Source organism: Colletes gigas, unplaced genomic scaffold (genome assembly GCF_013123115.1).
Source record: "Colletes gigas isolate AHSC1104 unplaced genomic scaffold, ASM1312311v1 Colletes_gigas_Sc00087, whole genome shotgun sequence".
Lineage (NCBI taxonomy): Eukaryota > Metazoa > Arthropoda > Insecta > Hymenoptera > Colletidae > Colletes > Colletes gigas.
The window spans coordinates 2,638-29,279 of NW_025106715.1; the positions used below are offsets into that span (position 1 = coordinate 2,638).

The 26,642-nt window shown below is 39.4% G+C and overlaps 2 protein-coding genes across 6 annotated transcripts; one reads left to right on the top strand and one right to left on the bottom strand.

Moving 5' to 3' along the window:
* Positions 1-2,553: 2,553 nt before the first annotated feature.
* LOC122403968 lies at positions 2,554-11,966 on the top strand. Of its 2 annotated transcripts, XM_043407803.1 has the most exons (11): positions 2,554-2,903; positions 3,045-3,620; positions 3,693-3,840; positions 4,186-4,311; positions 4,471-4,622; positions 4,751-4,867; positions 4,997-5,057; positions 5,133-5,425; positions 5,547-5,681; positions 5,826-6,047; positions 6,154-11,966. In XM_043407803.1, exons 3-11 carry the CDS (start codon positions 3,719-3,721, stop codon positions 7,296-7,298), a joined length of 2,373 nt encoding a protein of 790 aa, XP_043263738.1. In that variant the 5' UTR covers positions 2,554-2,903; positions 3,045-3,620; positions 3,693-3,718; the 3' UTR covers positions 7,299-11,966. The 2 variants fall into 2 exon arrangements, with proteins under 2 accessions (XP_043263738.1, XP_043263739.1); XM_043407804.1 differs by lacking the exon at positions 4,186-4,311.
* Positions 11,967-15,759: 3,793 nt separating this feature from the next.
* On the bottom strand, positions 15,760-25,673 carry LOC122403969 (cubilin-like). 4 transcript variants are annotated; one of them, XR_006259667.1, is made up of 17 exons: positions 24,899-25,673; positions 23,528-23,588; positions 23,313-23,411; positions 22,579-22,756; positions 22,487-22,513; positions 22,075-22,286; positions 21,586-21,793; positions 21,143-21,351; positions 20,845-21,076; positions 20,560-20,745; positions 20,155-20,400; positions 19,831-20,051; positions 19,566-19,748; positions 19,160-19,289; positions 18,825-19,009; positions 17,630-17,769; positions 16,562-16,686 (listed from the first exon to the last, which is right to left on the bottom strand). XR_006259667.1 is itself a non-coding variant. In XM_043407805.1 (16 exons), exons 3-16 carry the CDS (start codon positions 23,401-23,403, stop codon positions 16,232-16,234), a joined length of 2,763 nt encoding a protein of 920 aa, XP_043263740.1. In that variant the 5' UTR covers positions 23,404-23,411; positions 23,528-23,588; positions 24,899-25,673; the 3' UTR covers positions 15,760-16,231. The 4 variants fall into 4 exon arrangements, 3 of the variants coding, with proteins under 3 accessions (XP_043263740.1, XP_043263741.1, XP_043263742.1); XM_043407805.1 differs by lacking the exon at positions 17,630-17,769 and having other exon boundaries at positions 15,760-16,686; XM_043407806.1 differs by lacking the exons at positions 17,630-17,769; positions 24,899-25,673 and adding an exon at positions 24,260-24,551 and having other exon boundaries at positions 15,760-16,686.
* Positions 25,674-26,642: the final 969 nt, after the last annotated feature.

Below are 26,642 nucleotides of genomic sequence, written 5' to 3' on the forward strand. Positions count from 1 at the left end.
CGGGATTTACACGTAAGCGATTAATTTTAAGGCGCAGCGCGAATGTAAAAATTAACGTCGAATTTTTCTTTTTCCTTCTTTTCCTTGTTTTTCCGATGTTTCCTATATTTCATTAATTCACATTAATTCTCAATTCCACCTACGACGTTAATTTTCAATTTACATTGTATATTATTTTATTTACTGCGTAGATTGCCAAGTAATGAATTAATTAATAGCTTATTTTCCAGTCTCGTTTCCCCGTTTCTAGCTCCGGTCACCGCTGCTTTGATGTAAAAAGCAAGTGATCGGCCGTTTAGATGGTTCGAAGGGTCGGTTGCCGTCCTCTGGTGAGACAATTCTAGGGAAAGAGTCATCGGCCGTAGAGGGGACCTGTTCCTGTCTGCGGTAGCCCCGACTCAGGATCTCTCTCCTGTGTAAGACGTCCCGGGTTGGGTCCTACGGGCTCCCAGCAGGGCGCGTTGGAGAAATGGGGAACCCGTGTCTGGTGCGTCGATTCTCCTCCCCTTCAATTGGACTTGCTAAGAGGTAACGAGCTGCCCCTTTTGACCCGCTATTCGGTACGTGTCGCACCTCATGTTCCTACTGCACTGTGCAGCATTGTGTCGCGTTTCGTCGTGTCGCGTCTCCCACAATTTCGCTTCATCCTTTGTTTTAGAAAAGTAATTACTTGGCATCTTTTTTTTTGCGTAATCTAGTTTCTAAGTGTGTAAAAAGGAAGGTCGATCGAACTTTGTTCCATCGATCTCACTTTGGGTCTCCAATCGCAGCAACCTCCTCGTGGTGAGACCTGGTAATCGGTGTTACCTTTCAAGAAGAACTTCTTCATTATGGGTAACACCGAGCTAATGGCTGCGAATTTAAAACAATATAAATTTCAGTTTTAATCGAAATCAAAATCAAATGTTGTCTAATACTTTTTTCTAGGTACTACTTCTAGAAAAAATTTCAATGATATAAGTTTTACTATTGTAAAAGTTATGATCGTTTGAAAATTGACAATTTTTCTGAGCATTTTGTCACTTTACGACGTTAAGGAACAACTTTTCGAGTATTCTTCGTATTCAACCACCAAGCAAGACGGACCGTATCGAGATGAAGAATTTAATTGAAGATTTACATTCGATCAAAATCGAAGATCAAGAAGATGTTTCACGAGCAGCGGCCAACGCGACAAACCGGTCTTTTTAAAGACCAAGAAAATCTCATTTGTGGGAACCACTAAACTGAACAACTTTTATATTTAACAACTCGGAGACTTTTTACATCTCTGTTATGGAACAACTTATGCAATAAAACTGAACATGGTATATTTGCCTGTATAGGCGAAAAATATACAAATACAAATTGAATTTATTGAATTGATATTAAATAAACATTCTTTGCTATAAAATCAAAAAATTATTATTTGAAATAATAGAACAATTAGGAAATAAATCGTTTGAAAATAATTTCGAAGGTCTTACTTGATAAACTATATTCAAACGATTTATTTCCAAAGTATTGTTTTATGTCAAACATGATCAGGGGGTCTTGAAACGTGTATTTACGTGTCAATTTTTCATTCAATATGGACTTTGGTTATACATATATTTGTGCCCATATAACTTGAAACGTGAAAATGTCGGGGCAGTCGAGATTCGAAATTGTATGCCATTGAGACGCGAGGACGGACTTCATTCAGCTGTTCAAGAACAAGAAGGAACGGCTCCTGTTCACGTTCTTTACCGATTTCCCGAAGTTGCATCAAGTGCTGACCTGGCGTAACATGTGGCTCGTGCGGTAGGATATGTCGGCTTTCCCCACCACTCTGTTAAAAGCTAAGGAAGTTCGTCGTTACTAGTGTCGCCGTCGATGCAGAATGTGTAAATCAAAATCAAATGTTGTCTAATACTTTTTTCTAGGTACTACTTCTAGAAAAAATTTCAATGAGATAAGTTTTACTTTATTTATTTTCAAAAATCGTATTAATAATATACATACATATGTGTGCTCATACATGGGAATAAAAAAACATTTCTTTTTTTTCAATAATTAAAATATGATCAGGAGGTCTTAAAACGTGTATTTCCGTAAAATAAATTTTACAAAATTTTTTTTTCATTATGGGTAATTTGCTTATGTGCGCCTACATAGGTCGCGAAGTAAAAATGCCTGGGCAGTCGAGAATCCAAATCGTATGCCGTTGACGGGAGGTCGGATTTCAGTTGTGTGGGAGCGAGAAGGCAAATGTGAGCCTTTCTCTCTAGACTTCCACGAAGCGGTCCGAAATTACTTCGGGCAGTTTCGGAGAATCGAGAAAGAGGGCATGCGTCAGTTTGCCTTTGTCGTCTTTCCGAAACTCTACGAGCTCACGTACGTGTATCTGGCATGTGGGAGTGTGCACCCGACGGTGCTTTTCTGGCATCACTGGTTCATGTTATTTCTTTCAAGTATTTAGTATCTGGTTTTCATGAATAAACAACAATAAATATTTATGAATTTAGGAAAACGTTATGTTTATTTATGAATAATCTATATGTACATCTATGCATCTTTAAAAGTTCTTCTGGTTTATATGCTTGCCTGCTAGATGGCTATAGTACTTGGCGGTCCATAACCTGAACGATCCCACTTAATGCCCCATCAATTCCAGCATCGTTGTTATATTTATCCCTTTTGCCTCGTTAAATGTACATTTTTTCTTAAACTAGTGCAATTCTTTCGAATCGCTTTATCGCAGTACAATTAACAACTTTCGTTTCGTGCTCGTAATCCTCTATCGATTATCAAAATATAGCAGTTGAGAATTTCAAGATTTTCAAGGCGTGTTTATGCACAATCACATAGTGTGTATCACACTGACGTGCATCCGCGAGAAGTAGGCACAATTTATATATGTATCTGTACACTTGATGCACAAGGTATGCATAGATAACCTTATTTCGTGATCGTGATATGTCATACGTATATATGCACAATGTATCGGTATTATGATACTTAGGTACGTACGTATATTCGCATTGAAAAAAAAAGTATTTTGTCTTTTTCTCGTCTTGTTTCAGCCGAATCATAATTACACAGCCCATTATATTAAACAATATAAAAATCGTTCGATGCTAGTTTTGTGTGCACTTTCGAAACCGATGCTTTTATTTCACGAAACGTTTCCGTGAATTCTTTGTCAAGATTCGTCAAGATTCAATTTGTATACTGTTTGATAATCATCAAGAGATAAAATACAAACAACGAAGGTACATGCAAAATGTTTACCATTGCTCGAAATCAGTGGATCGATATCAAACAACTATGCTGTGTTAAATGTTATGCATCGGTCTTGTAAATTTCCAAAGAAACATATTTGGCAATTTATTTGTTCAAAATGTAATACAAGAGCAGAGAATCTGCACAAGAGAGGGAGAGAGCAAAAAAGGAAAAGTGTTACAAGAATGTTTTGCGCACGATATCAGGGAATAAAGCTATAAATCGTTTTAGTTGCTTTGTCTCTTTACAACCCCGGATACATATTACTTTTGCAGAAATTATTTTTTACGCACCGAGGTACAACAGAGCGAGTACTTTGCTAAAATATGAAAGACTGAATATATATAAAATCTTCTTAAGAATGACTTGATCGCTAGGTAACTTTTATTGTCTCGTGCTTCTCGCAAAGACACCTTAAATCACAATATTTTAATATAAATATTTTGTAGGATACATACAAAACACATTTCGTAACATGATACGTCCTTTTCTCGAGGAAGATGCCTGGTGTTACTGGGTTGTATCCGTCGGAGCTTTATTGTCCTTTCTTGGTTTCATCTTTGCTTGTATCTGCAGCTGTCGTCGAAACGAGAACAAGTAATTATAACCATCAACATATCTCGATGCTCTTTAAACCGATTTTACCGTACGTATTGAAATTTGTGTAATTTTTTTGTTCTTTGTCTACATTCTTGATAAGCTAATGGATATATTTTTTTACTACGAGGGTAATAAACGGAAGAATTTGCGTGTACACTATACTATAATACCTACTAAAAGACTGTTTGAATTATATTAAAAACCAATCGATAATAGTATGCATGTATTAAGCATTTATATAAGAAAAATTTCGAATAAAGAATACGGATATGGAGATTTCACTGTACTGTGTATATAATATCGTTTACGCGGATACGTTCAGTTGTGATTCCCTTCGAACAGGAATGAATTTCTTGGGCTCGCCGGTATGGTAACGCTGAACAATACCGAAAATGAGGGCTTTGACGGGATCCCGACCACAAATATTTCTCGTATAGCGGCGCAAGATGCTATCGACAATGCAAAAAGGTTTCTATCGCCTAAGCGATCGGGCAATGCGCAACTCTTTTTCCTAACATACTTTCAAACACGATCGCAATTACAACACGATACAAACAACAACAATAATCATGTTACGTGTGAAATCTTCTGTCTTAAAACTGAAATATTTTAACGCGATGCACATAGGACAACTGGCGCGAATAGAAGTCTCCCGGATATCCCAAAAGACAAAGACAAGAGACTCGAAGACCCGGGTGAATCAGTATCTCAAGATATTTACGAAGCTACGGAAGCGATCGGCGACCAATCGGAACTCTATGCTACGGTACAGGACACAGGTGTGTTGAAGCGAAATCGGGTGCAACCCACAAATACGTCTTGATCCTTTTTTCGAATTTTCCACATTCGAGCAGTTGTTCGAAACAAGGACGAATCTGATCTAATAATAGCGTTACGTTTAACGTAGGTGTGGAAGAAGAGGTATCGGAACAGGAAATGCAACAAGTTTCGCAACAAAATGCTTCGACTCGAGAAACCTCTGTTCATCCGTATTCAAGATTTCTGTCCCCCAACTCTGATAATGGTACGGATAAGAAATTCCATTGTCAAGTGTCGTTACTTTTTAATAGATGTTCTTCCGTTAAACCTCTATAATCCGAATTATTTTTCTTTTTTTCTCTCTATCGTTCAACACTTATTCTTCTCATCCTAGTCGAACATCCGTACGCTCAACTTCAAAACGTTCAAAAGGCCGAGGCTAGTCAGTTGAATAGGTAATAGTTGAAAACTTGCAAGTATTATCTAATAATAATCAGTTTTGTTATCAGTATATCACACTAACGTTGCAGAAATAATATTAAACCAGTGACTGATACCGAGAAACCATCTACCTCGACGAGTCCAGCTGCCGGAAATCCGGTTGCTCCACCAAGAACTCGTCGATCGTCCTCCCACAATTCCCTTCTCTCCACCGACATTGCTCCGTGCGATATTCAAGCAGCCAATGCTATATCGGGCGGAATACAAGCTAATCAGGAATTACCGTATATAACGCCCCCGCTTTTGATGCTATTGCCCCAGCCGCCCCAACCTCAATCCAATAGCCCTCAACAACACTTTAGCGGCGACTCCCAAGACTCGAGTAAGTATTTTAGAAGGCAGTGTTTGCGTTCATTTCTACAATTTTACTTGCGCGATACTTAATTTATGCAAAGTGCTTTCGAACGAATTGATCTCTAATACCAAGATCTTACACTCCACAGAAGGGTACACTAGTATAAGCGTAAGAGAGCCTCTGGCCAATATAATCGCGCAAACAAAGACGTCGATCGGTCGACAGAATCAGTCCGTCCGACCCCTCACGGACCCCCATTATGCGACCGTCTCGGATGACTCTGGTAATGACTCTGGTCATAACATCTATACATCTAGTTCCGCTTTACGGTTGTTTAAGTAATTACTAGTTTCGTGTGGAAACATTACAATCAGGCTCTGTCTGTCTCTCTATTATGGTTCGCAAATACAGCGTGTTCCGTTTGCAGACGAAATGTATGCCGCGATCGACGAACAAGATAAAATCTATACCAGCGGTAGCGAGACGTACGCTCAAATACAACCGACGATGACGGAGGTTCAACGAGCCGTACAAACCGAGCAAACGTTATATTCGCGAGCTCCGTCCCGTTCAGACGAAGTTCATCCTGCTCCACAGCCTCCGAGCGTCGACAGTTTACGGCACGTGGCGCACGCTCATTCGAGACAAGGTAACCTAGTAATCGTTCACACGAGAGCTGTTTATTTCTTTATGCACGGCGGCACTTTTCATCATTTCCGTCACGAAATATTCACACGGTCTCGTATTGGCTGTAGCTTCGTCCTCGAGTGCCAACAGTTCCATCATGAACCCTGGCTCACCGAAACCGGAGAAACGCCAAGCTAATTCACCATTGCCGCCGCCACCGGAAATCACGACCGAGATGTATGCGTCGATCGAGAAGAGGACGAAACCCGAGGATCGATCCAAGCCGATTTTGTCCAATGGAAAATCGTTGGAGGACATGTACGCTAAAGTGATGAAGAAAAAGAAAGACGCGGAAGAGCAAAGCGACGCGCAGTCGAGCCTGCATCTCGCCGAAATTGTCGCCGTTTCGAGCAGGAAGCTGAGCCTCGTCGAGATAAACAGAACTTCATGGTCTAGTCATGATTCTACAGAGATACAAAAGAAGGAGCTCGACTCTACGCATTACTCCGCATCGAACAGTTCTATAGGGAACCTTGACCTGGAAATGGACGTTACAAAATTAGCCAGAATCGTATGCGACGACGTGGACGCGGATATGGACGCGAATACGAGTCCCGATGCGTCGAAAAACTCGGGGTTCGATCATGGTTACGAGGCCGTTAGTTCCGAAATTGCCAAGAAGAACATGATGATCCGCGCGTCTTGCAACCCGAACTACGAAGTTTTGCGACCGCAACGGCTTATCGCGGAGGAGGCGGATTACAGGTCGAACAACGTCGTCTCTGCCTCGGTGCCTGCTCGAAACAGCACCGATTTAACAACAACGTATTCGATGATACCGCTGAAACATAGGCAGACGAGCAACGCCAGTAGCGAAGACCCTGGCTACGAGAAAGTGAGATTAAGAAGAAGGATTGACACAGATCTAGATACGGATTCCGAGCCAAACTACGAGAGTATGCCGCACGATTCAGGAGAGCCTAATTACGCGTCGGTTTCTCGTCCCGGTGATAGCGACACTGATCCTAATTACGAATCCGTGAATCACGGAGATCCAAATTACGAGAGCGTGAAATACATGAGCGTCGCACGACCCGAGGAACCACCGTACGAGCAAGTGAATACCTTCAAATCCGAACCGTGCTGCGTAGACGGATACGAGAAGGTGAAGAAACACTTGTTCAATGCAGATTACGAAAGGATACCGTTGCAACGTACTACGGAACCGATCGGCAACGGGGACACAGACGATGAGCAATACGTGCAAGTGTAACCGTGTGCGCCGACGACGCTACATTTTCATTTACTTTACCGGTTTACAACGACAATTACCGAAATTACACGCTTCAACGTACAACTATTCGTTCGGTTCTTCGTACATAGTTTAATGCGCGACACAAATATCGTATTTTTGTTATTGCTTACTGTTATTATCGCATGAACGCTTTGCTCGTCATTAATACGCACGCAACGCGACGTGATCCAAGGGGTCTTTTCGTTTTAAAAGTTTCAAAAAATTAGTTATAGTAGTAGTAGTAATAGTACCAAGCATCTTGGATTATTTTATACAAATCGTTTTTAAATTTAATATTATAAGTATATACATATACATATACATAGGGTTGGGTCTGGTGAGTGTGCCGGCCAACAATAAATACCTAATTATCTAACATATATTTTCGAGTAGAAGGAATTAAATGTTTGTCCACACAGTGTAGTACAATATTTCGATCACAAAGTATCACAATATTCTTTATAAATAAGAATTTGTCAACTTTTCCAGGCACTTTATACTTTTAGAAAATGCGATCACAAAAAATTCAATTTTTTGGAACATTGAATGTGAGAAGACCCTTTAAATACGACGAAAACAAACTACGCTTTTGAACAAATTCAGAATGGTTTGCGCTTTTGCGATTATTCTTATTTGAAACAATATGCTTTCCGCCTTTTTGCAAGCGTATAATATTTAAAGTTACCAGTTTGTTAATAAAATTTTCTACTTTTCGTAATACCGTGCGATCGTGTTCTTTTATTCGCATACTCGGTGTTGATTATTTCATTGTCGGACTGGACGATGCACAGCACATGATTTCGTTTCTTGAATAATGCCATTCTAATCTATTTCTCGATAGACATTAAAAATCTACTGATTGTAGGCGTACTGCGACCAAGTTTCTTACGTTAAATGTTCTTGCGAATGACGATTCTTTCTAACAGCAAGGGGACTCTACAGTTGTTCCACCGAAAATTTCCATGATATTTTTAGTGGTCGATCTAGGAGCTTGAGCTCTAGATAACATTCGCTATATAAATTAATAAAACTGATATTTGTATATTGACATTGTTGCGAAAATTGTTGGCAATAGGCAACAGTGTTTGTGTGCAACGTGAGGCCATTAAAGTATTAACAAATAAAAAGTATGTAGGATAGTTGTATTTTTCCCTTGAAACTAAGAAACTTTTGTCTTTCGACCCACAGATTGAGAAGCACCGTTCCAAAGGATGTCATTAGTCGATCTTTAAAACGTTCGGTGGGACAACTATAGTTTGGGAGAATAAATATTTACACGCATCCTATCTATTACAAATTGCCAAAGAAAGAGGAGAACGAAGGAAAAACAGAAACAGAAACGAAATCAAAATAAAATAAAGTTACTTGTATCATTCAAGTTGATATTACCTCGCACATCATCGAATAAATAATCCATTCTTACTTTTCTTTTTTTTTTTAAATAAACTCGTTAATTTTGCATCGTAATGTCTGTAGAAAAGTCTAGTTTCGCACAATTGTCGATACTATTCCGTTTAGCAAAGAAAACTATGGATAGTCGTTTAGCATTCGCATGGCACAGATACGATACGATAATAACGTACAAACAAATGTTTATTTATTCGAATCAATGTAATTATTATTTTTCATTCTCTCTCTCTCTCTCGCGCGCGCGCGCTCGAATAATCTTCGTTGCACATAGATTCGCAAGTCGTGTATATATACATATGTATATCTAAGGTTCACTTTTATGTACAGTAACTTGAAATTATACAAACATATTTGTACATGTATAAAGAAATGTCTGCGTTTCGACACGCGTAATTTCCGAAACTTACCGGTCATGTGGTATGGTTACGTACACATACAAGTTAGACGTGTGCATCCATTTTTGAGCGTAATGCATTCTTACTTAATAACATCGAATTAAAAGAAAACCATGGCAATTTTGCAACGAAATGTGCTTACTATAACCGCAAACGATTTGTATTCTTTTATACCCCATCATGAAATAGACCGTTTTTATATACAATAAAAGATAGCTTTGAAAGGAAGCACTGCCTTGTTAGGTTTTTGATAGCATTTCGAGTGCATATCAATTTAGAACACCCCCCTTTATTTCAGTTTCCTACGGTGTCTCGATGCAACGAGATAACGCAGATACGAAAACATCGTGTTATTGTGGTCGGATCGATACTGAAAACAGAACGAATACAACACACATTGCAGGCAATTTGCTTCATTTGTTTTTTTCGTTTTTCTATAATTTCTCTTCAGAAAATAAAGAATCGAAACGCTTTACGACATGTAAAACATTTTGCTCTTTCTCGGTTCGTTCGTCTCTAATTTGTCTTAACCACAAACGATGCTCTATAGTCTTTTACATAAAAGACTCGAATATAAAATCGAAGAATTTTTTTCTTTAGGTATTACAAAACGCCTACCATTAGTTTGTATTTTAGGAAAAATTAGAACCAATATTTTAATTTAACTTTCATTTTCGTAATTAGAGTCATAACAGGGTCTAGAACTGATTACTTGGACGAAGAATACACATATCTGCCGTCAGATTTTTTTGGAAAAACGAGAAACTGCGTTTAAATTTGTTTGTTTACTCGTTACCATTCGACAACAAAGAGGTAAAGGTTATGCACGCTTCATTTACATACTCGATTCGTTTCCACTATTCTACGTAAAAGTGTACGATCGTTGTTGTTAATCGCGTTCTTATCACATATGGTAATTCGTAAAAAAAAATTTAATGATTTCGGAAGAGGAAGGATCGAAGATCTGGGGAGAAGGAAGAGCAAAATCGTTCAAGACGCTTCGAAGAGGCAAGTTTCTTGGTTAGCGATTCTCTTTGAATCCTGGCACCTTAAACGCAAGATAGTTCGTTTTTTTCACAAGTCAGTCTCATCGTTGAAACTCGCTAGAATCGATTGATTGGTATCGTTCTAGGAAGATAAGTATTTTCAAAAACGACACACGCTTGTTCGATAATTTGAGAAACGTTAAGGTTAGGTTTAAAAGCAGCCTTTGGCTGTACACTTGGTCTTTATACGATTAGGCAATCATTTGTAACGACGTGTATGTAGGTACGTAAGTACACGTTCTCCTAGTATGCGGTAACAAAGATGTTAAAAACACACACACACGCACATAGGGAAGTCACATGTTCGTATTTCGTTGAGAAATTTGCGTATTGCTTTCTACTCTACATAATCCTAATTCTCCTTCAACCGGAGGTGTATTTTACGGCTTTTAGCCGGTTCTTTCTCGAGGTATGGTTTTTTTGTCTGCGCGTCTCGATCGGATCGGAAGTATTTCTACAAATACTTGAAACCAGTAAATGGTGAAAACCTGATCCAAAATATTGTATCGGATTAAAAATATGAAACTTAAACTATCACGTACAGCGTGCTCGATAACAAATGCATACCCACGCTATTACGATGGATAACACGTTTATTGTAACGTAGTGTGCGATCTAAAGGGAATCACTTTGCCAATCTTTTTAATTGCTCAAAATGCTCGATTTGAAACTCATGTATTCTTGACAGGGATGGACACGTTTAAACGATTTTATAATGAAATTTATGAATTTATTTCGGTTCTTCGTAACAGTTATAGAAAATAAAGGTTCCGTTGAATCGTTTGGTACTACAAATTAGTACTCGTCGGTCAAGTACTTTTTTAAATATATTTTGCCCATCCCTGATTCTCGATTGTATCGAATAACCGGAACTAGAACCGCAATCACATGCATATCGCCTATTGAATGTCATAAATACACGCTACGAAGATTTGTTCAAATTGCTACACCACGCTACTACGTCGATCAATTCTGAATTACACGTTTCCGTACAAGTACAGTTATCCGTTTGGTGCGGTAAAACCTGAAATATACAATTTTGTGCGATGCTTTAGCTATTCATTGGAAAACGCAGTTTTTAAACGTTCTACAAAGTGTGCCGTGTGTGTCATTTTTCGATTATTTTTTATCGAATTAACGTTAACTACGACACAAAAGTGTAATCACGCTGTACGTTTTGTATGAGCGTCCAACTACACTTTGCGACTGTTCACCCTTTCTTTTTACAGACGTACCGGAAACGTGATCCTATTTTGAAATCGTTCAAACATCACCGTACTAATACCTACACAAATTTGCTTGTCTCGCACAAACGATATTCGTGTTGTCTTATTCCTTATTTTCTTTCTTTCGACTAGGTGCACGACACTAGTATTTTTAAATTTATATTCGGAAGGTAATTTCATGTAACTCGACGCACTCGTTGACGCGATTACAATTTTAAATGGCAGCATTTACGGTCTAAGCATACACATTCGCACGAGTATTATACCGGTGTATTCACAAACAACGTGCGTAATTAAAATATCTGTCTACAAATGATCGTCAATTTGTTTAAATAGAAATTATGTTCGATGAATGGCGACAGAGGGGTTGGAATTCAGTGTTGGTAGACGGGCTGGGTTTTCGGCACATGCGCGACACACATATGTAGCCAACGTTATGGCCGCCAATATTTTGGCGGTTCCCAACCCAACAAGTAGATCGAATAAAATTAGTTTTTAAATGTATTCTCTATAATTTCTGTCAAATACAATTATTCTTTCGAGTTACATAAAACTGACGTTTCGTCTAAAGTTATTTCAACATCCTTCCTCATTGTAGCTTATCCATATATTAATATTTTATGTAAATTATTTAACATTTCATAATTGTATTTACATGGATATTAAGTACTTACTATTGGGAGACGAGAAGTCGAACCACTACCGACGAACTAACCGAAGCAAAGGGTAAGGGGACTGCCGGCTGCCCGCTATACCTGATCCCTTCCACTTTTCTTGGTCCACGGTTCTTGGTTATTATTGGCCAAGTCGATCGCGCCTTTTGTTCATCGCGTAACGAAGAACGCAACCGAACAGGGTAAAGCCGGCGTCACACGAGCGTTAAAAACAACGTTTGTAAACTTTCATAGATTTAAGCTCTTGAAACAGTTATGACGAACTTTTATTTCGAACAGTGTGACTAGAAAAATGAAACTACATCGAATTTTGAGGAGCAGAGTAAAGCAGCATGCGCCGTGCGAACTAGTGGGAGAAGCAACGAGCGTTCTTATCGGCTCGTTGGTTCCCCCACCACTTGACACGAGGCGAGGTACATTGTACTTATGTACATATCTAGAGAAGAAGGCCCCAACATCATGCTGCTTTCTCCTACCCCTCAAAAATAGGATTTCGCTTCTTTTTCTGGCTACACTGGTCTCAACATCTTATCTCCCAATATGTAGCATGTGTCTCGCTTCATCTTACCTTCGGCTGTTTGTAGAAACAGCCAACCAAGGGAACTACAAACATCCCTTTTCATTAAATTCGAACACTTTATCGACATAATTTTTTACGCGTACGTGCACCAAAAAATGTGGGCCCGTCTATCAACACTGGCTGGAATGCGTATATTCGTTTGTACACGGATATACATCGCGTTAGAAAACGATCGTACGATTCCCACCTAACACACAAAGATAATTACGCGTTCGTATCCTCAAACGACTACCTGTTGCGCATGGATGGATCGTATTCGGTACTTCTTTCGAGTTTAAGCGTAGAAAACGGTGTTACGTTACGGTGTAACTGTTCTTTTTTTTTCGCGGTAAAAAAGCATTACATCTACGTGTACAAAGTGTATCGCGTACAAGTTACGTAGTGCGCGCACATCTTTCTTCAAGACGTATACGTAGCATATAAAACCAAACAGAGGCTAGGCGAAAATCGAAACCATAAAATTACATGCCTTCGACTAACACGGTTTTCTTGGACGTGTAATGAAACTCGATAAAATATTAATATCGTTACAGTCCGTTCACGCGATACGATAATATTTGAAAACAGCGTTTACACCTTTTTACATTTTCGCCACATGTTCGGCTCTCACACATGTCTTAAAGGGATGTCGTGTGAACGGATTGTTAACTACTAAAATAATAACGATACGTAACTACATGTACAAACTTCAAGTATTGGAAAACAGAGTTACATGAAAGCGATGTATGGTGCCAGTAGGATTTGGGATTCGAGTGAAATGTAACGGCATTGGCTACGCAACAGTAACAGCGATAACAACAACAACAACAACAACAACATCATCATCAACGAATCCAATTAACTCGGCGTAAAAATATATCTCGCGTTCTTTCGAAGGAACAAGAGTTTCGAGATGTCGTTGATCACAATTACGCTGATTACCCGACGCTTTCCAACTTCCGCTTTGACCAAAAAATGGGCAAAGCGACATCTTCCACAGGGATGGGCATGCTCGAATCATTTGCAATTTAAATGCAATTAAAATATTGAACATACATATGTATTTAGTGCTTAGAAGAAACAAAAACTGCATAAAAGTTTTCTGTAGTTGGGTAGCTAATCGAGTACAATCTTATAAATTAATTATTCGTCGTTCGAATACTATTTGAAATTCGTTTTGCCCATCCCTGCTCTTCGGTCAAAATTAATATTCCGACATTGAAACCTACAAGTTACCGTGTAGAAATTCACTAATTCTCACACCACTTTTAAATTATGTCTACATTCGTGCGTGTGCACAGGTTACACGCGTTGAACGCGCGTATACAAAACTTGTACGTAATATTACAGAATGTCTATACGACACAACTGCTACCATGTACGTATATTACGCATACATACACTCGCAGACTACTATCGCTTAGGTGCGATTCAATATTTTGTTCAGAAACTACAGACTTGTACGTGAAACAAACGCATCAATGAAAAAAAAATATATATATATATACATATATATCATTTGCCCCATATGAATCAAACACGAATAATTTAACAAAATCCATACTACTATTGTTACAAGGATGCACGATACTTGATGATACACGACAGTGCATCCACATTAATGACGGTACTGATATTATACACATTAATAATATTCAAGCAATTCAATACCATAGCACTTAATGGGAAATGTCGAAAGTTATTGAGATTTTAAGCACATGGTATCGAGTTTCAATACCGATGCTTTTGGAATTAATACCGATCGACACAATAATGCACGGTTATCTTTGACTAAAAGCTTCGCGATTAATTTTCCACGATTCATTCCTCCCCTCAATCCCTTCTACTCAGCATGTTGAGTTTAACGAAATCTGGTTCAGTAGAAACGGAAAGAGAATCGGTAGAACGAAAAGAAATGAGACACGTAGTACAAGAAGATGCCGTAAGAAGATTAATAATCATGCAATAAGAGAAATTTTACATTTCGTATTTTTTATCTTACCTTTTTGAAAACGATACCAATGTTTTTTGGCGTTTCTTCTGATTAAAACAAGTCCAAACACCACATGAATTAGATTATTTTTAACTATTGTAACATACATATGTATATGTTTCTTTCACTGTTCGATATTTTTGAAAAATCATTTAAATTTCACTTCACAAATTGATATACAGGGTGTTCGGACATCCTTAGGAAAAATTTTAATGGGAGATTCTAAAGGCCAAGATAAGACGAAAATCAAGAATATCAATCTTTTGATCGAGGTTTCGCTAAAAAGTCATTCAAAAATTAAATTAAAAAATTTTAAATCGTCCTAAAAAAATTATGTTTGATGCAGGGGTCAATTACAATCATTTTTGGTGATTAGACATACCCCTGAATTTTTACGTATTTTTGAGAAAAAAAAAAATTCCTTACCGAAACTATACCGTGTGGCCAGAAATGTTTTCCCGAAATTTCATGCGTGTGTGTAAAAAAAATCGTAACTTCTGGACGGATCGAAGGATTTTAATGATTGAAAATTCAAACGATGCGTATTAATGGAGCTGTGGAGCCCCAGAAAAATGGGCTACTAAAATTTTTCCCAGGGATGACCGAACACTCTGTATAGTATTTAGGTTTTAATATTAACATAATGTAAGCACAACATATTTTCACTGCACTTTTAATTCGCCACCGTTCTATGGTAAGAAATGTTATGAAATTCGTCAGAGTCGTCTCTTTAAATTATATCACGTATGTATAGTTTAAGGTATTACATAAAGAATAAAAGGCTTTATGTTTATAGAAATTTAAATAGAAAAACTTCTATTCAAGGTGTAGCGAAGAACAAAAACTAAATTATTAAATCGTATAAAGTTTTAATTATGAGCAGTCATTGTACATATTATGTGTTATTGCATATATCAAAGCAATTAAAAGTAGTCTGATTTATGTCGTGTTTGGACTCATCATTTTAGTGAGAAGAATGCATTAGTACCATTTTTCGGATGATAATACGAAAACTGGAGAAAGTAAAATTTTATACATTGCGTGATTATGTTTTTTTTTATCATAGCGGCATCTTTTTGAAGCGTTGAAAAACGTCTCGTCTGTCGCCGTTTGACATATCCATTTCGTTTCCTCCTGTTACAATCATTCTGTTTCTTTGTCAAGCAATGTTGGAGTTCGGTTCTACAAAAAATACGCTATCCTACTCACGAAACTTTCACTGCTGAGTCTGAAATCTTATGAATGTTAATCGTGCATTACCGTATCAAGTACGTGCTGCGTATAATCGATACTTTCGTGTAGGTATCAAAACGGTTTGATACAAAATGTTACTTTACTATCTAGCATCAATAGTACCGACACGGCGCACTAATCCCATCACCATGATCCATGTTCTTATTTCAGAGCGGCGGAAATCCAAGCGAATTCGTAGAGTGTTCTGCACGGCAACTGGCATCGACGATGGCGATCGTGTCGTCGCGTCTGGTGCCCGGTGTCCGGTGTTCGACAGTGTCTAGGACGTTATCATCGTGAAAACGGTAAGTCAGTAGAAAGAGTTGAGCCAACAACGGACAGCAACGAACAGTTTCGCATAAGCGAGCACACGGTGTCACACACTGTCGAGACTACTCGCCTCCTCGACGCACGCCTGCTCCGTTTCGCTCTCGCTGGCTGGACTGGCCGATGCTTCCAGCTGATATCTCGGATTAAACTCGTCCGTTTGATCCTGATAATGATGATGCTGTTGTTGTTGCTGCTGCTGCTGCTGCTGCTGCTGCTGCTGCTGCTGTTGATGATGCTGATGCTGATGATGATGCTGATAATGCTGATGTTGATGGTGATGATGATGATGATGATGGCGATGATGGTGAAGGAGATTCTCGTGACGATAACATCGATGGGTTTCGTCTACGCGTTGACGCAAGTCGTCCAGGTGCACTGTCTGCACCCGTCTCTTGAGCTTTCGATGGTAGAAGAGGCAAACTGCCAGAGCCACCAGCACGGCGCCTGCGGCGTACCCCGCGACTTCGCCGTAGCTATCTGTTCGTACCACGGCCGTGTTACCTGAAATGCATTTCGTCTCTTTCAGCTCCAGATTCAAACGAATATCCAATCGGTCAGGTGAAAGCCTTTCTTCCGACCCCCAACCCCCATCAGAACGATCGCTGTCGTTTTTCCCTCCTTTCAGATTTCGAATCCTCTCGATTTCGAGCATTCTGCATTAATACTGGTGGCAATTTTAAAGCGCAGCTACGGGCCATTCTCGAATTATTTTCTAACAAACACACGATGCGGGATCCAGGATGTTCGTTTTCTTGTTCAATATCGACGATATGATACCACTAGTGAACAGAGTCTTATACGGGAATGGAAAATATTCGCATTATACCGTAATAGACGATAATAAGAGGGAGCTTGTTATCTATAGATCTGGCGCGACGTTTATTTACAATTCCGCATATCTTGACTCGACGTTGATCGAAACTCGAAGGGAAAAACGGAAACTGGGAGTTGCCGGATGCAGAGAAAAAGACGATTACATGTGTGTAGTTGTGTATAAAAGAGAGATAGAGAGAATTTACATGCTATGATATACGAAGAGAACTTGCATTCACCGTAATCATGCGCGAGCTTCAAAGGTGAAACCAATAATGAAACCGATCAAACTTAAATTTGTAAACATTCGTAATCCGGGTACGTGTGACTGTTAATTAATTAATTTCAAAGTATTGCCTCCGCAATTTCGACTTTCGAGTAAATGAGTTTTGCGTCAATAATATGATTAACGATAATCGGTACGATATCGTTCGTCATATTCCTAAGAATATGAGTGGTACAATAATGCTCGGATAACTGAAACGAAATCATGTTGCTGTCCCGACTTGGTTTCAGTTATCGGAGAAATACTGTATTTCTTCAAGGTTATTTATCAGAGAGGCGTAATAATTATAGGTGACTTGTTAAAAACTAAAACACGGTACTTGTGCAATACTGTGAGTGAACTCACGTGATAGGGGAGATCATAACATGCCGGATCGTCGGAAGCTTCATGAAGGGCTCAGATGGCCACGAACACAAAGCACAGAGAGAGAAGAAGCATGGCAGAGACTCCAGCCAGTGCTGGCGACAATGGGGCTGATGCTGCACCTGCGACACCACACACAGTCATTCACCCACTCGATCCTTTCGTTCTCTCATCTGTACATACAACTACATAACTACTTACCTAGAAAATTACAATTCTGTACATATTTTGTCCTCGAGTACTTGTTATTACTCTCTCATTTTCGTTTCTTCGAATCGAATATCAAATATCGTCACCTATACTATTTAGCGACTATCTTAACGAACGCATCGTATGCGCGTTCTTGGTTGTACTATGTTCCGGCGAACGTGTGCGAGCAAAGTCGTCGCACATCGAGCAGGGAATACATTTTGTTAAAGTATGTTTGACGATTTCGAGTAAAACGAACTCGACGATACATGCTCCGTGCAATATTTACGAATTTTGTTTAGCAAGTACGACGTGTTTGTTTTCTTCTCCATTGAAATAATTCAGAAATCACCGTCCGCGGCGGCGAATGTATTTCAAACAGTTACGGTCGTTGTCACGATCGAATGGAAAAAGATGGAAAGGAAAGCGTGAAATCTTGTCGCACGCCGTTCCTTTCTCAAACGCCAATTAAAACGCCCAAGTATTTGAAAAATTTAATTTCTAAAATTTCTTCGATTTCCGCATCTGTATTTACGGCGTCCGGTACCCGGTTCGATTCTCTCGCGTTTTATGTATTTACATACATCGTACATGCATACATACATACACACTCGCGTATATGTATATGCGTGCGTATATGTATATGTACACGTATATGTGTATACGTATACATGTAAAGGATCGATTATTTAAGGTGTTATAATACAAAGAGAGAATACGCTTGGAGAATTTGTAGAACACAGTGTCTATTGAACGATCCGAAGGAATTACATACTCATTGGACCGGAGTATAGTCTATAGCGGAAAGAGATATACATATATATACATATATATATACATATATATATATATATATATATAACAGTCGTAAAAGCAAAGTAAAATAAGAAACAGGAGGAGAAGAAGAAGAAGAAGAAGAAGAAGAAGAAACCAACCACACTGCTTATAAGGAGTCGTTCTCGGTGTTTCTAACGTTTACGAAACTTACAGTTTTCCTCGTCCGAAGTATCAGCCTGGCCGCAATTATAAATGTTATTACACCGAAGCGATTCTGCAATGCAGTATTTATTTTTACTGCAGACAAATTGATTCTGGCAGTCACTGTTCGTGCTTACTTCGGTCCACGTAGCATTGAAACCTTGTTGTCCAACCGCTTTGTCGGCCAATATAAAGCTGAAAGAAGACGAGAAAGAAAAAGCAACAAAGGTGATCAATACGTTCTCTTCGGCTGTGCGACAAGTAACTCTTTTAACGCGTAAGAAAGAACGTGGAGCGTAGGGACAGGGTTAGTCGAGGGACGAGAGGTAGGAGCGTACAACGAACCTAAGACGCATGTTATTATCTTCGGAGAGATAAGTCCATTCTTTGTCCGACATTTTAACGCCACAGAGCTCGACAGGCGTTGACAAAGCGGAATACCACATGCGCAGGACTGCAGCTGGACAACCACGAGCTGAAGAAATAACAATGTCTCTTTTATCGTATATATTGTCACTGGGCAGTCGAGAAGAATGCCTCTGAGGGATACACATGGTTAAAATAATTCTGTTCTAAATTTAATTATTTACAAATCAAACGATTATGCAGAAAAATAAGAATTTACTTTATTTTCGCATCAGTTTCATTAATTTCCCGTATCTCAAATATCCCTTATTTAATAGGATCGAAGACCTTGGTTATATATAGACTCTCGTACATATGCTAACAATATACATATATATATATATACCTGTTTGATCACCCTCCACGGAAAATAGCATGAAGTTCAACAGTATTCGCTGATTCGGTCGCACCCTTATAAACCAATTACAAGTCTTGCTAGCGTGGTTTTTCGCCGGTCTATCGTATTTGTTCGGAAAATTTGGACTGGCGATCACTCCGTAATTTAAACTACTTATGTTCGATCCGCAATCTGTAACGTAAAAACCATGGAAAAAAGAGGTAATGAACGAATCGGTTTTATCGACTTTTAATAAGGCCCTTTGCATCGATACCTCCGAATATGGGTTTGGCCACCTCGAACGTGTAGCGAGCTTTGAAACCGCTGTAAACGAGCTCGGAATCCGAGTGCAGGATCACCTTTAAACCGAGAGCGCCTAGATTCGATTCCACTGGACCCGGGGCTGTAGTCCCACAATATCTGCCTATTAATTTCTCCGTCTTGTCCCGATACATGTTGTATATCTCCAACCAATCGTCTTGACAAATGTCAAGCCTAGAAACACAAGCGACGAGGCGAATAGTGAGTGCATTTACATATGGTACATGATGAAAACATCTTGATTCGCAAAGTTATTCCCAAACACCCTGTTGCTTACCCGTAATGACCGCCTGTCACGTTCATGTTTGTCGTTCGAACTTTAAAATTATCGAATATCAAGGTAACTTGTTCGTTCGGTGTCGCCAAAAAGTAATAGGTGCAATTCGTATCGCTAGGATAGTTGCTAGGATGTCGTGGCGAATTAAAGTCTCCCTTCTTGCGAGAGGAACTGCGGTAAGTGAATGTACAACTACCATCGGGTGACGCGGTGCCTGGTATTTTATACTCCGTCTCGAAACTGTATCTGTAGAACAAAAGAAAAGAAAAGAAAAGAAAACCCGCTCTATATTACATTACACACACACACACACACTACGTTCTTCGATGGAACGGTGGAAATTGTCAGTCTGACGATTCTCCACCAAATTCGTCGGCAAATTCTTTTCGTTTCTTTCGTTCTCACCGTGCTTGGAAACCCTGGCCTTGCGACTCGCCGCTACTAAACACCATAACGAGTCTCGGTCCATCGCTAACTACGTGGGTCGGATTGCTCGTCGAACCGCACAGTTCATGATCGAATTTGTCGTACGAATCCGTCGCTTCTTGTCCTTTTAAATATAATTTCAAGTATCCGTCGGTGCACGACGAGCTGGACGACAAGCAAAAGTGAAAAGCGTAACGTCAATAACATTAGTCTTTTTATGATTAAAAGCGATTCCGTACGATTGAAAATTCTAGCCGCACTTACTCTTCCGACGTCTTATTTTTTGGTACGTCGAACGTCATGAATTCTAATCGAACGCGCTCGAGATGTTGCGCGTCTTGCATCCCGTAAACAAAATACCGACACACAACCTTCGGTATGTATGGAAATGGATAGTTCGGGCTAACCACGTATCCAAACGACTCCTTTTTACTCAAAATCTTCTGATCGCATTCCGATCCACGGATGTGCTCCCCATTGTCAGCGGTTATAAAGTCTGGGTAGACATTAAAGTGACCAGAGTAATGCAACTACTTTCGACGCAAACCTAATTTCGACTCACCTAATTTCACGAAACCCTCCGAGAATTCAAAGATTCCCTTGAATCCACGATTCTGCGTGTTCGCGGTACGTTGCAACGTGACGAATAGCACAAACAAACTAGATTCCGAAGAATATAATACTAAATTTCGCTGCTGGCCGCAATACGTTCCGATGACGGCAGACGTGTTATCCAAACCGTCGTACACCTTCACATAGTCCAAGGGGCAGCTGTGACACAGGATTGCGTTAACAGAGAGAGAGAGAGAGAGTTTTGCAGACGATTCGCTTATTACACTTGCTCGGAAAAAAGTACTTGTCTATACTGTTACAGATCTGTACAATAACGCACGGTTAATTTTTTTCATCCACCCCCACCCGCCATTCGTATGTACCCATCTTTCGAATAAACAAGTATTTTTCAAGTCCAGCGTTATGTGTGCGTTATGTGTGCGTTATACGTACTGTGGACCTCCAAAGAACAAGTCAAAGTCTCGAAATTCCAGGCGTACTCTTTGGTTACGTTTACCGATAAACTGATAACTACAAACGAGATCCTTCGGATATGCACCCGGATACGTTGGAGATAATATGCTACCGCTACCTTTCACCGCTGCGTCTACAGTAAAAGAGCATGGCGTGCTAGGAGCAGGCGTTCCCACCTCGTATTCGGCTGCAAACATTGAAAGCTCGATTTTATATCGTGACATCGTGTCATGCAAACCATACACCACCATACCAAGAGCTTCTCAGAGATCAAAAGAGGGCCGAGTCATTTACCTTTGAAAAGCCCTCACTAGCCCTTCTAGAATATACAATTAAAAATCTAGTGAGCTAGTTTTCGATAATAAGTAACATTTTCGGTGCGAGGAAGAATAGAGATGTGAGGCACGGGTGAAATGGCCCCCCGGTTGACCCCTCATTTCGTTTATAAAACTAAAGAAAGCAACGTACAGGCATTGATAAACGTGTAGATACCACTGAATAGGCTAGGTAACGTCATATTTTTATCAGTGTAGAAACTAAGGGCGATTCCTTGATAAAGGGAAACACGTCTGCGAGGTGGAATCGGACCGCAGAAACGTCCACCGAAAGGTGTGTCTATCAACTTGGTAGTATTTTCCGTCCGTATTTCCGCGTACAAGTCCATATATTCGTGAACACAGCTGAAAACCAAGTTACATTATCTCGATATACAAAATGAACCACGTAACATGTACAACCAAAATTATTTTTGTTGTTAACCAAGCGACATAATTCTTCTTAATGAATTTTGCTCGGTCTGCTAACAACGAAAATAATATGGATGGATAAGTTGTACGATTTACCCGGTACATATATGTACGTAACGTATGTTAACACTTACGCAGGTAATTCTCCAACAGCCGATCCACTGTCGAACATAAGTAAGTAAATAATTCCGAGATTTCAGAGTGAGACTTACGAGTAAAAACTCACCCTGGCGGAGTCCCACGAAGACCGAACGAAGTGAAAAACAATTCGACTCGCTGCCGTGGACCAGCGAAAAACGTGTACACGCACTGCCGGGAATCTCCATCGGGATTAATCAACATCGGAGCGTGGAAGGTTCCATTCGGTGGACCATCCGGAGTGCTTATAAACTTCTGGTCGCACTCTGGAATTACACGCAGTAACATTTTTTAGGCGAACGGGCTGTTGAAAAAATGTATAAACTTCTTAATGATCTCGATAGATTCGCGAGCGTCGGGTGATTGAAACCGATTCAAAGTGCTTCGAATCCCATCGCTAGTCACGACTAATGTTTCGTTCCAATAAAAAGTTATAATTTATTATCTGCAATCCTCGTATCAGGTGCGAGATCAGGTTGTTTAAAAAGCGGTAATAGGGGTAGAAAATGGGGGACACGTGAGAGGAAGGTGCGCGGGCGACATTAAACCACTTAACAAAGGGATGCGAGGGGATGTAAAGTGTGGAAAAATTAGTGGTCGAGAATGGAGCAGAAAGGGGAGTGGGGTAGTAAGTTGAAAAAGGGGAGAAGTAGTATTGGATGAGAGAAGGGAACAGGCGGTGAAAAAAATTAAAGGGTGAATATGATTAAGAGTTGAGAAGTAATTTAAAATTAGGTAAGATTGGAGTTGAATTTGAACATGTACAATTAATTTTAAGTTCAAGTAACGCTGGTTTATTCGATATACATACACTTTACTAACCTGTACTGTTGCGAGGACAAAGTAGCAGGAACAAGATAAAGGCGGGAGAAACGAAACTATTTCCAGAAACATGCCAGAGTACCGAAGCCATACTGCATCCTAAGAATACATATTTCATTTACATTTCGCTCGATTGGCGTCAATCAAAACTGATGACTATCTAACGATAAAATTTTTTTTTAATAAAATATAAATAGTGACAACAGCGACTTTACCATATCGTCAGTCTCTATTCCACGCACAGGAAGAACACAAAAAATCGATCCTGAAGATCATCTGCAAACATACGCGTTCCAATCGTTAGATCCTTGCAAGTCCACCCACGCTACACTTTACAACCAAATTAATTTGTCGAAAGATCATGGACAATAATTGTATCAACGATGCGCGATTGACACAACAAATTATAGTTTGGTTACTAAAAATTAATAACAATGATAATAATGTATCGCGAGCGCATTGACAATACCGCGGAAACTAATTCAAAACGATACTTTCATTTGCGAATAAAATTGTCTTCGATCGTTGTATCGTACATTCCCCTTGTTCATATACTGTTTTTTTTATGGTTCGAGGAGGACTCGCGAACAAATAGATCCATATAAAAAGGTACACCTAAAATATCGCGCAAACGTGGAAGGAAACAGTGTTATAAAGTGACAGACACGTGCAGTTCGTCGTAATTTGCCACACCCTCAAACCGTGAACGTCCCATCTTACAGGACTCTACGTAATTCAATTAAATATCGTTACGTTCGCGATGCATTTCTATCGTTACCCTTGTTAAGAACCGCCGGACACGATCAGAAGTTATGATTTGAGTAAAAGAGGGGAAAAAAATACTCGTAGAGTTTAGAACCGCACCCCTGAGTTTGGAGAAGGATAGAAAGATGGTCAATAGCAGCGCCGCCAACGATAAACGTCGGTTTCTGCACTAACAGACTAACCTCCCTCTGCGTGCACGCGCTACGTCGATTTCGGGCCTTCTCCCGTACAAAATAACCTGACTTTTCTACGCATGCCACGACGACACGATAAACAAAGAACCTTTTCTACGAACGAAACGCTACGAACGTCTTTTTCGACGTCTACGACGACATTTCTGCTCTACCGACAAAAAACCGAGCTTGTTCGAGTGTCATGACAGAACTAGAAAGAGTAATATAGAGACGATTCGCAACGATTCGTTCATAAATGAATAAGACGCGTCGATCACAAACTTGGGAACAATACGCGCGATTTGCCACACCTCCGATTACGAGCGCTTTACGATTTAACATGCGACGCGTGAACCTCTTTGCCTGAACGCGCAAATGGCCTACTTATCAAATAAATTCCCGTATTTTTTTTTGTTTTTTTAACAATTCACACGCTCGCCAAGTTCTCTTCTCGAAAAAGAGAATAGAGAACGTTGCGAGTACCGATGGGTCACCCACCCTCTCGCACTGCACAAAACGGACTACTACCTCTCCGTGTCGTCTGCTTTCTATTCGCAAATACATATATACATATATACATATATATATATATATATATATATATATACATATTAGTATGTGTGGATAAATATGTGTATGAATACATACCTCGAAAGGACAATAGTCTGAGATGAGTTTAAATATTATCCGATACTTGACAGTGTTTTACATATAGTTGCAGCGTACACGATTGTACGCGATACCGTCAAAAGAATTCTCGAATGTCTTCTGCTGCAAACGTTACACTCGAATATACGATGTGTAGGCACTTTGCTTTACGGTACACTGCAATTTCTCAGAATCATGTTTACCGAATTCCGGGAATCACAAATTAAACAACCGACAAACAAAAATATTCGTACTCGTGTAAACGTTAACGGTTACACGAGTACCAAACTCCACCGAATAGAGTTAAATTCCTCGTAGAATATACGTGGTGCACAGTGACCGTTCCTCGACGCGTTAAACGATCCTTTCAGATCTCATCACAACACGATTTGTTCTGTACCGAGGATAAACCTTGTATCTCAGGAATCGAATCAACACAGCACCATCGTTACAATTACTTTACGAATAAGAGTAAAATAAAAGGCTCTGTGTATTATTTATATGTGCATGTACGTGCCTGCTTATGCGTATATGTGTGCGTGTGTGTGTGCGTGTGCGTGTGCGTGTGTGTGCGTGTGCGAGGGAGAGAGGAAAAGTGAGAAGGAGAAAGGGGTGGCAGAGCGGTACGATAGATACAATGTTAAGCAATCCCTAATCTCTTTCAGCTTCTACGGAGATACTGGCAACCCCAACACGCCCTACTGTTGGAACAGATGTCGCCAGAGTCGTACAGTCCGAGGGTGGGGGAGTATCTGACCGCGGTGGAGGATTCCAACACCAGACAAAAATACTACGGAAACTAGAAATAATAATTAATGCAATATTAAATATATATCATTGAATTTTGTTCATTTAAAGTTCGTTCTAGCAATTTTCTGTATTTTACTCGACATACATACTTCAGATTTTACTCGAACGTAAAATGTAAATGAATGGATTAAAGGAGTTCGGTCCAATCGTTTCAAATAAAAAAATTAATTTCTTTGTTTTTATTTTAAACGAAGGATCGATTCGATTCGTTTTAGCTGTTCTCATATTCAACTGCACAGATTCGGATAGAAAAAAACCCAAGGAGTAAAAATAAGTAAAGTTTGATTAACTCGCTAAAACAAACATATTTTATTATCCATCGATACAGGAGGAACAGAGTGAACAATAACAAGAAAACACTATTCTAATTAACGCTATTTCAATGATTTACAATGCTCAGGGTAGAAAATAAAAGTAGCACCGGTTAAGAAAGGTAATTCACATACAACTGTTTATTGAGACATGTAGAATACATCTGGTCATACACAAAAATCTTTGACACTTTAAATCAAGCTCCTAGCCCGAAAAAGGAACCATTTCAACATTGTTTTAAATTCATCAATAATCATTACGTTCAACTACGTCACACTAAAATTAGAGGCAACTTTTAAAATCGCGGGAATTAAAAAAAAAGCAAAGCAATTGGAAGGTGAATAATTAAAAAGAAAAATTTGAAAACGCAATTATTAACGATAGAAGAATTTGGTCGTAAGGAATTTGTCGTTCGTTTTTAGCCGTGGAGCTGACACGTGGCAATGTGGCGCGAGAAACATAAACCGTATATATGTTCGTGTGAATAGTGTTGTTACGTACAATATTTTTTTTTCATTTTCTTCTCGTACAATAGTTCATTTTTGTAATTTGTTTTCCTCATTAGTGCTAAATAACATCACGTCACAAAATGCATATTCGCAGGAATATAATATATAATATA

Bases quoted from the DNA above. Each gene is read 5' to 3' on its own strand.
- LOC122403968 (XM_043407803.1), top strand. From the start codon at position 3,719: ATGATACGTCCTTTTCTCGAGGAAGATGCCTGGTGTTACTGGGTTGTA. The intron at 3,841-4,185 runs GTAATTATAACC...CCCTTCGAACAG, and splicing joins TGTCGTCGAAACGAGAACAA to GAATGAATTTCTTGGGCTCG. The intron at 4,623-4,750 runs GTGTGTTGAAGC...CGTTTAACGTAG, and splicing joins TGCTACGGTACAGGACACAG to GTGTGGAAGAAGAGGTATCG.
- LOC122403969 (XM_043407805.1), bottom strand. From the start codon at position 23,403: ATGGCTTCGGTACTCTGGCATGTTTCTGGAAATAGTTTCGTTTCTCCC. The intron at 22,514-22,578 runs GTGAGTTTTTAC...TATGTTCGACAG, and splicing joins CTTCGTGGGACTCCGCCAGG to TGGATCGGCTGTTGGAGAAT. The intron at 22,287-22,486 runs GTAAGTGTTAAC...CTTGGTTTTCAG, and splicing joins GCTGTTGGAGAATTACCTGC to CTGTGTTCACGAATATATGG.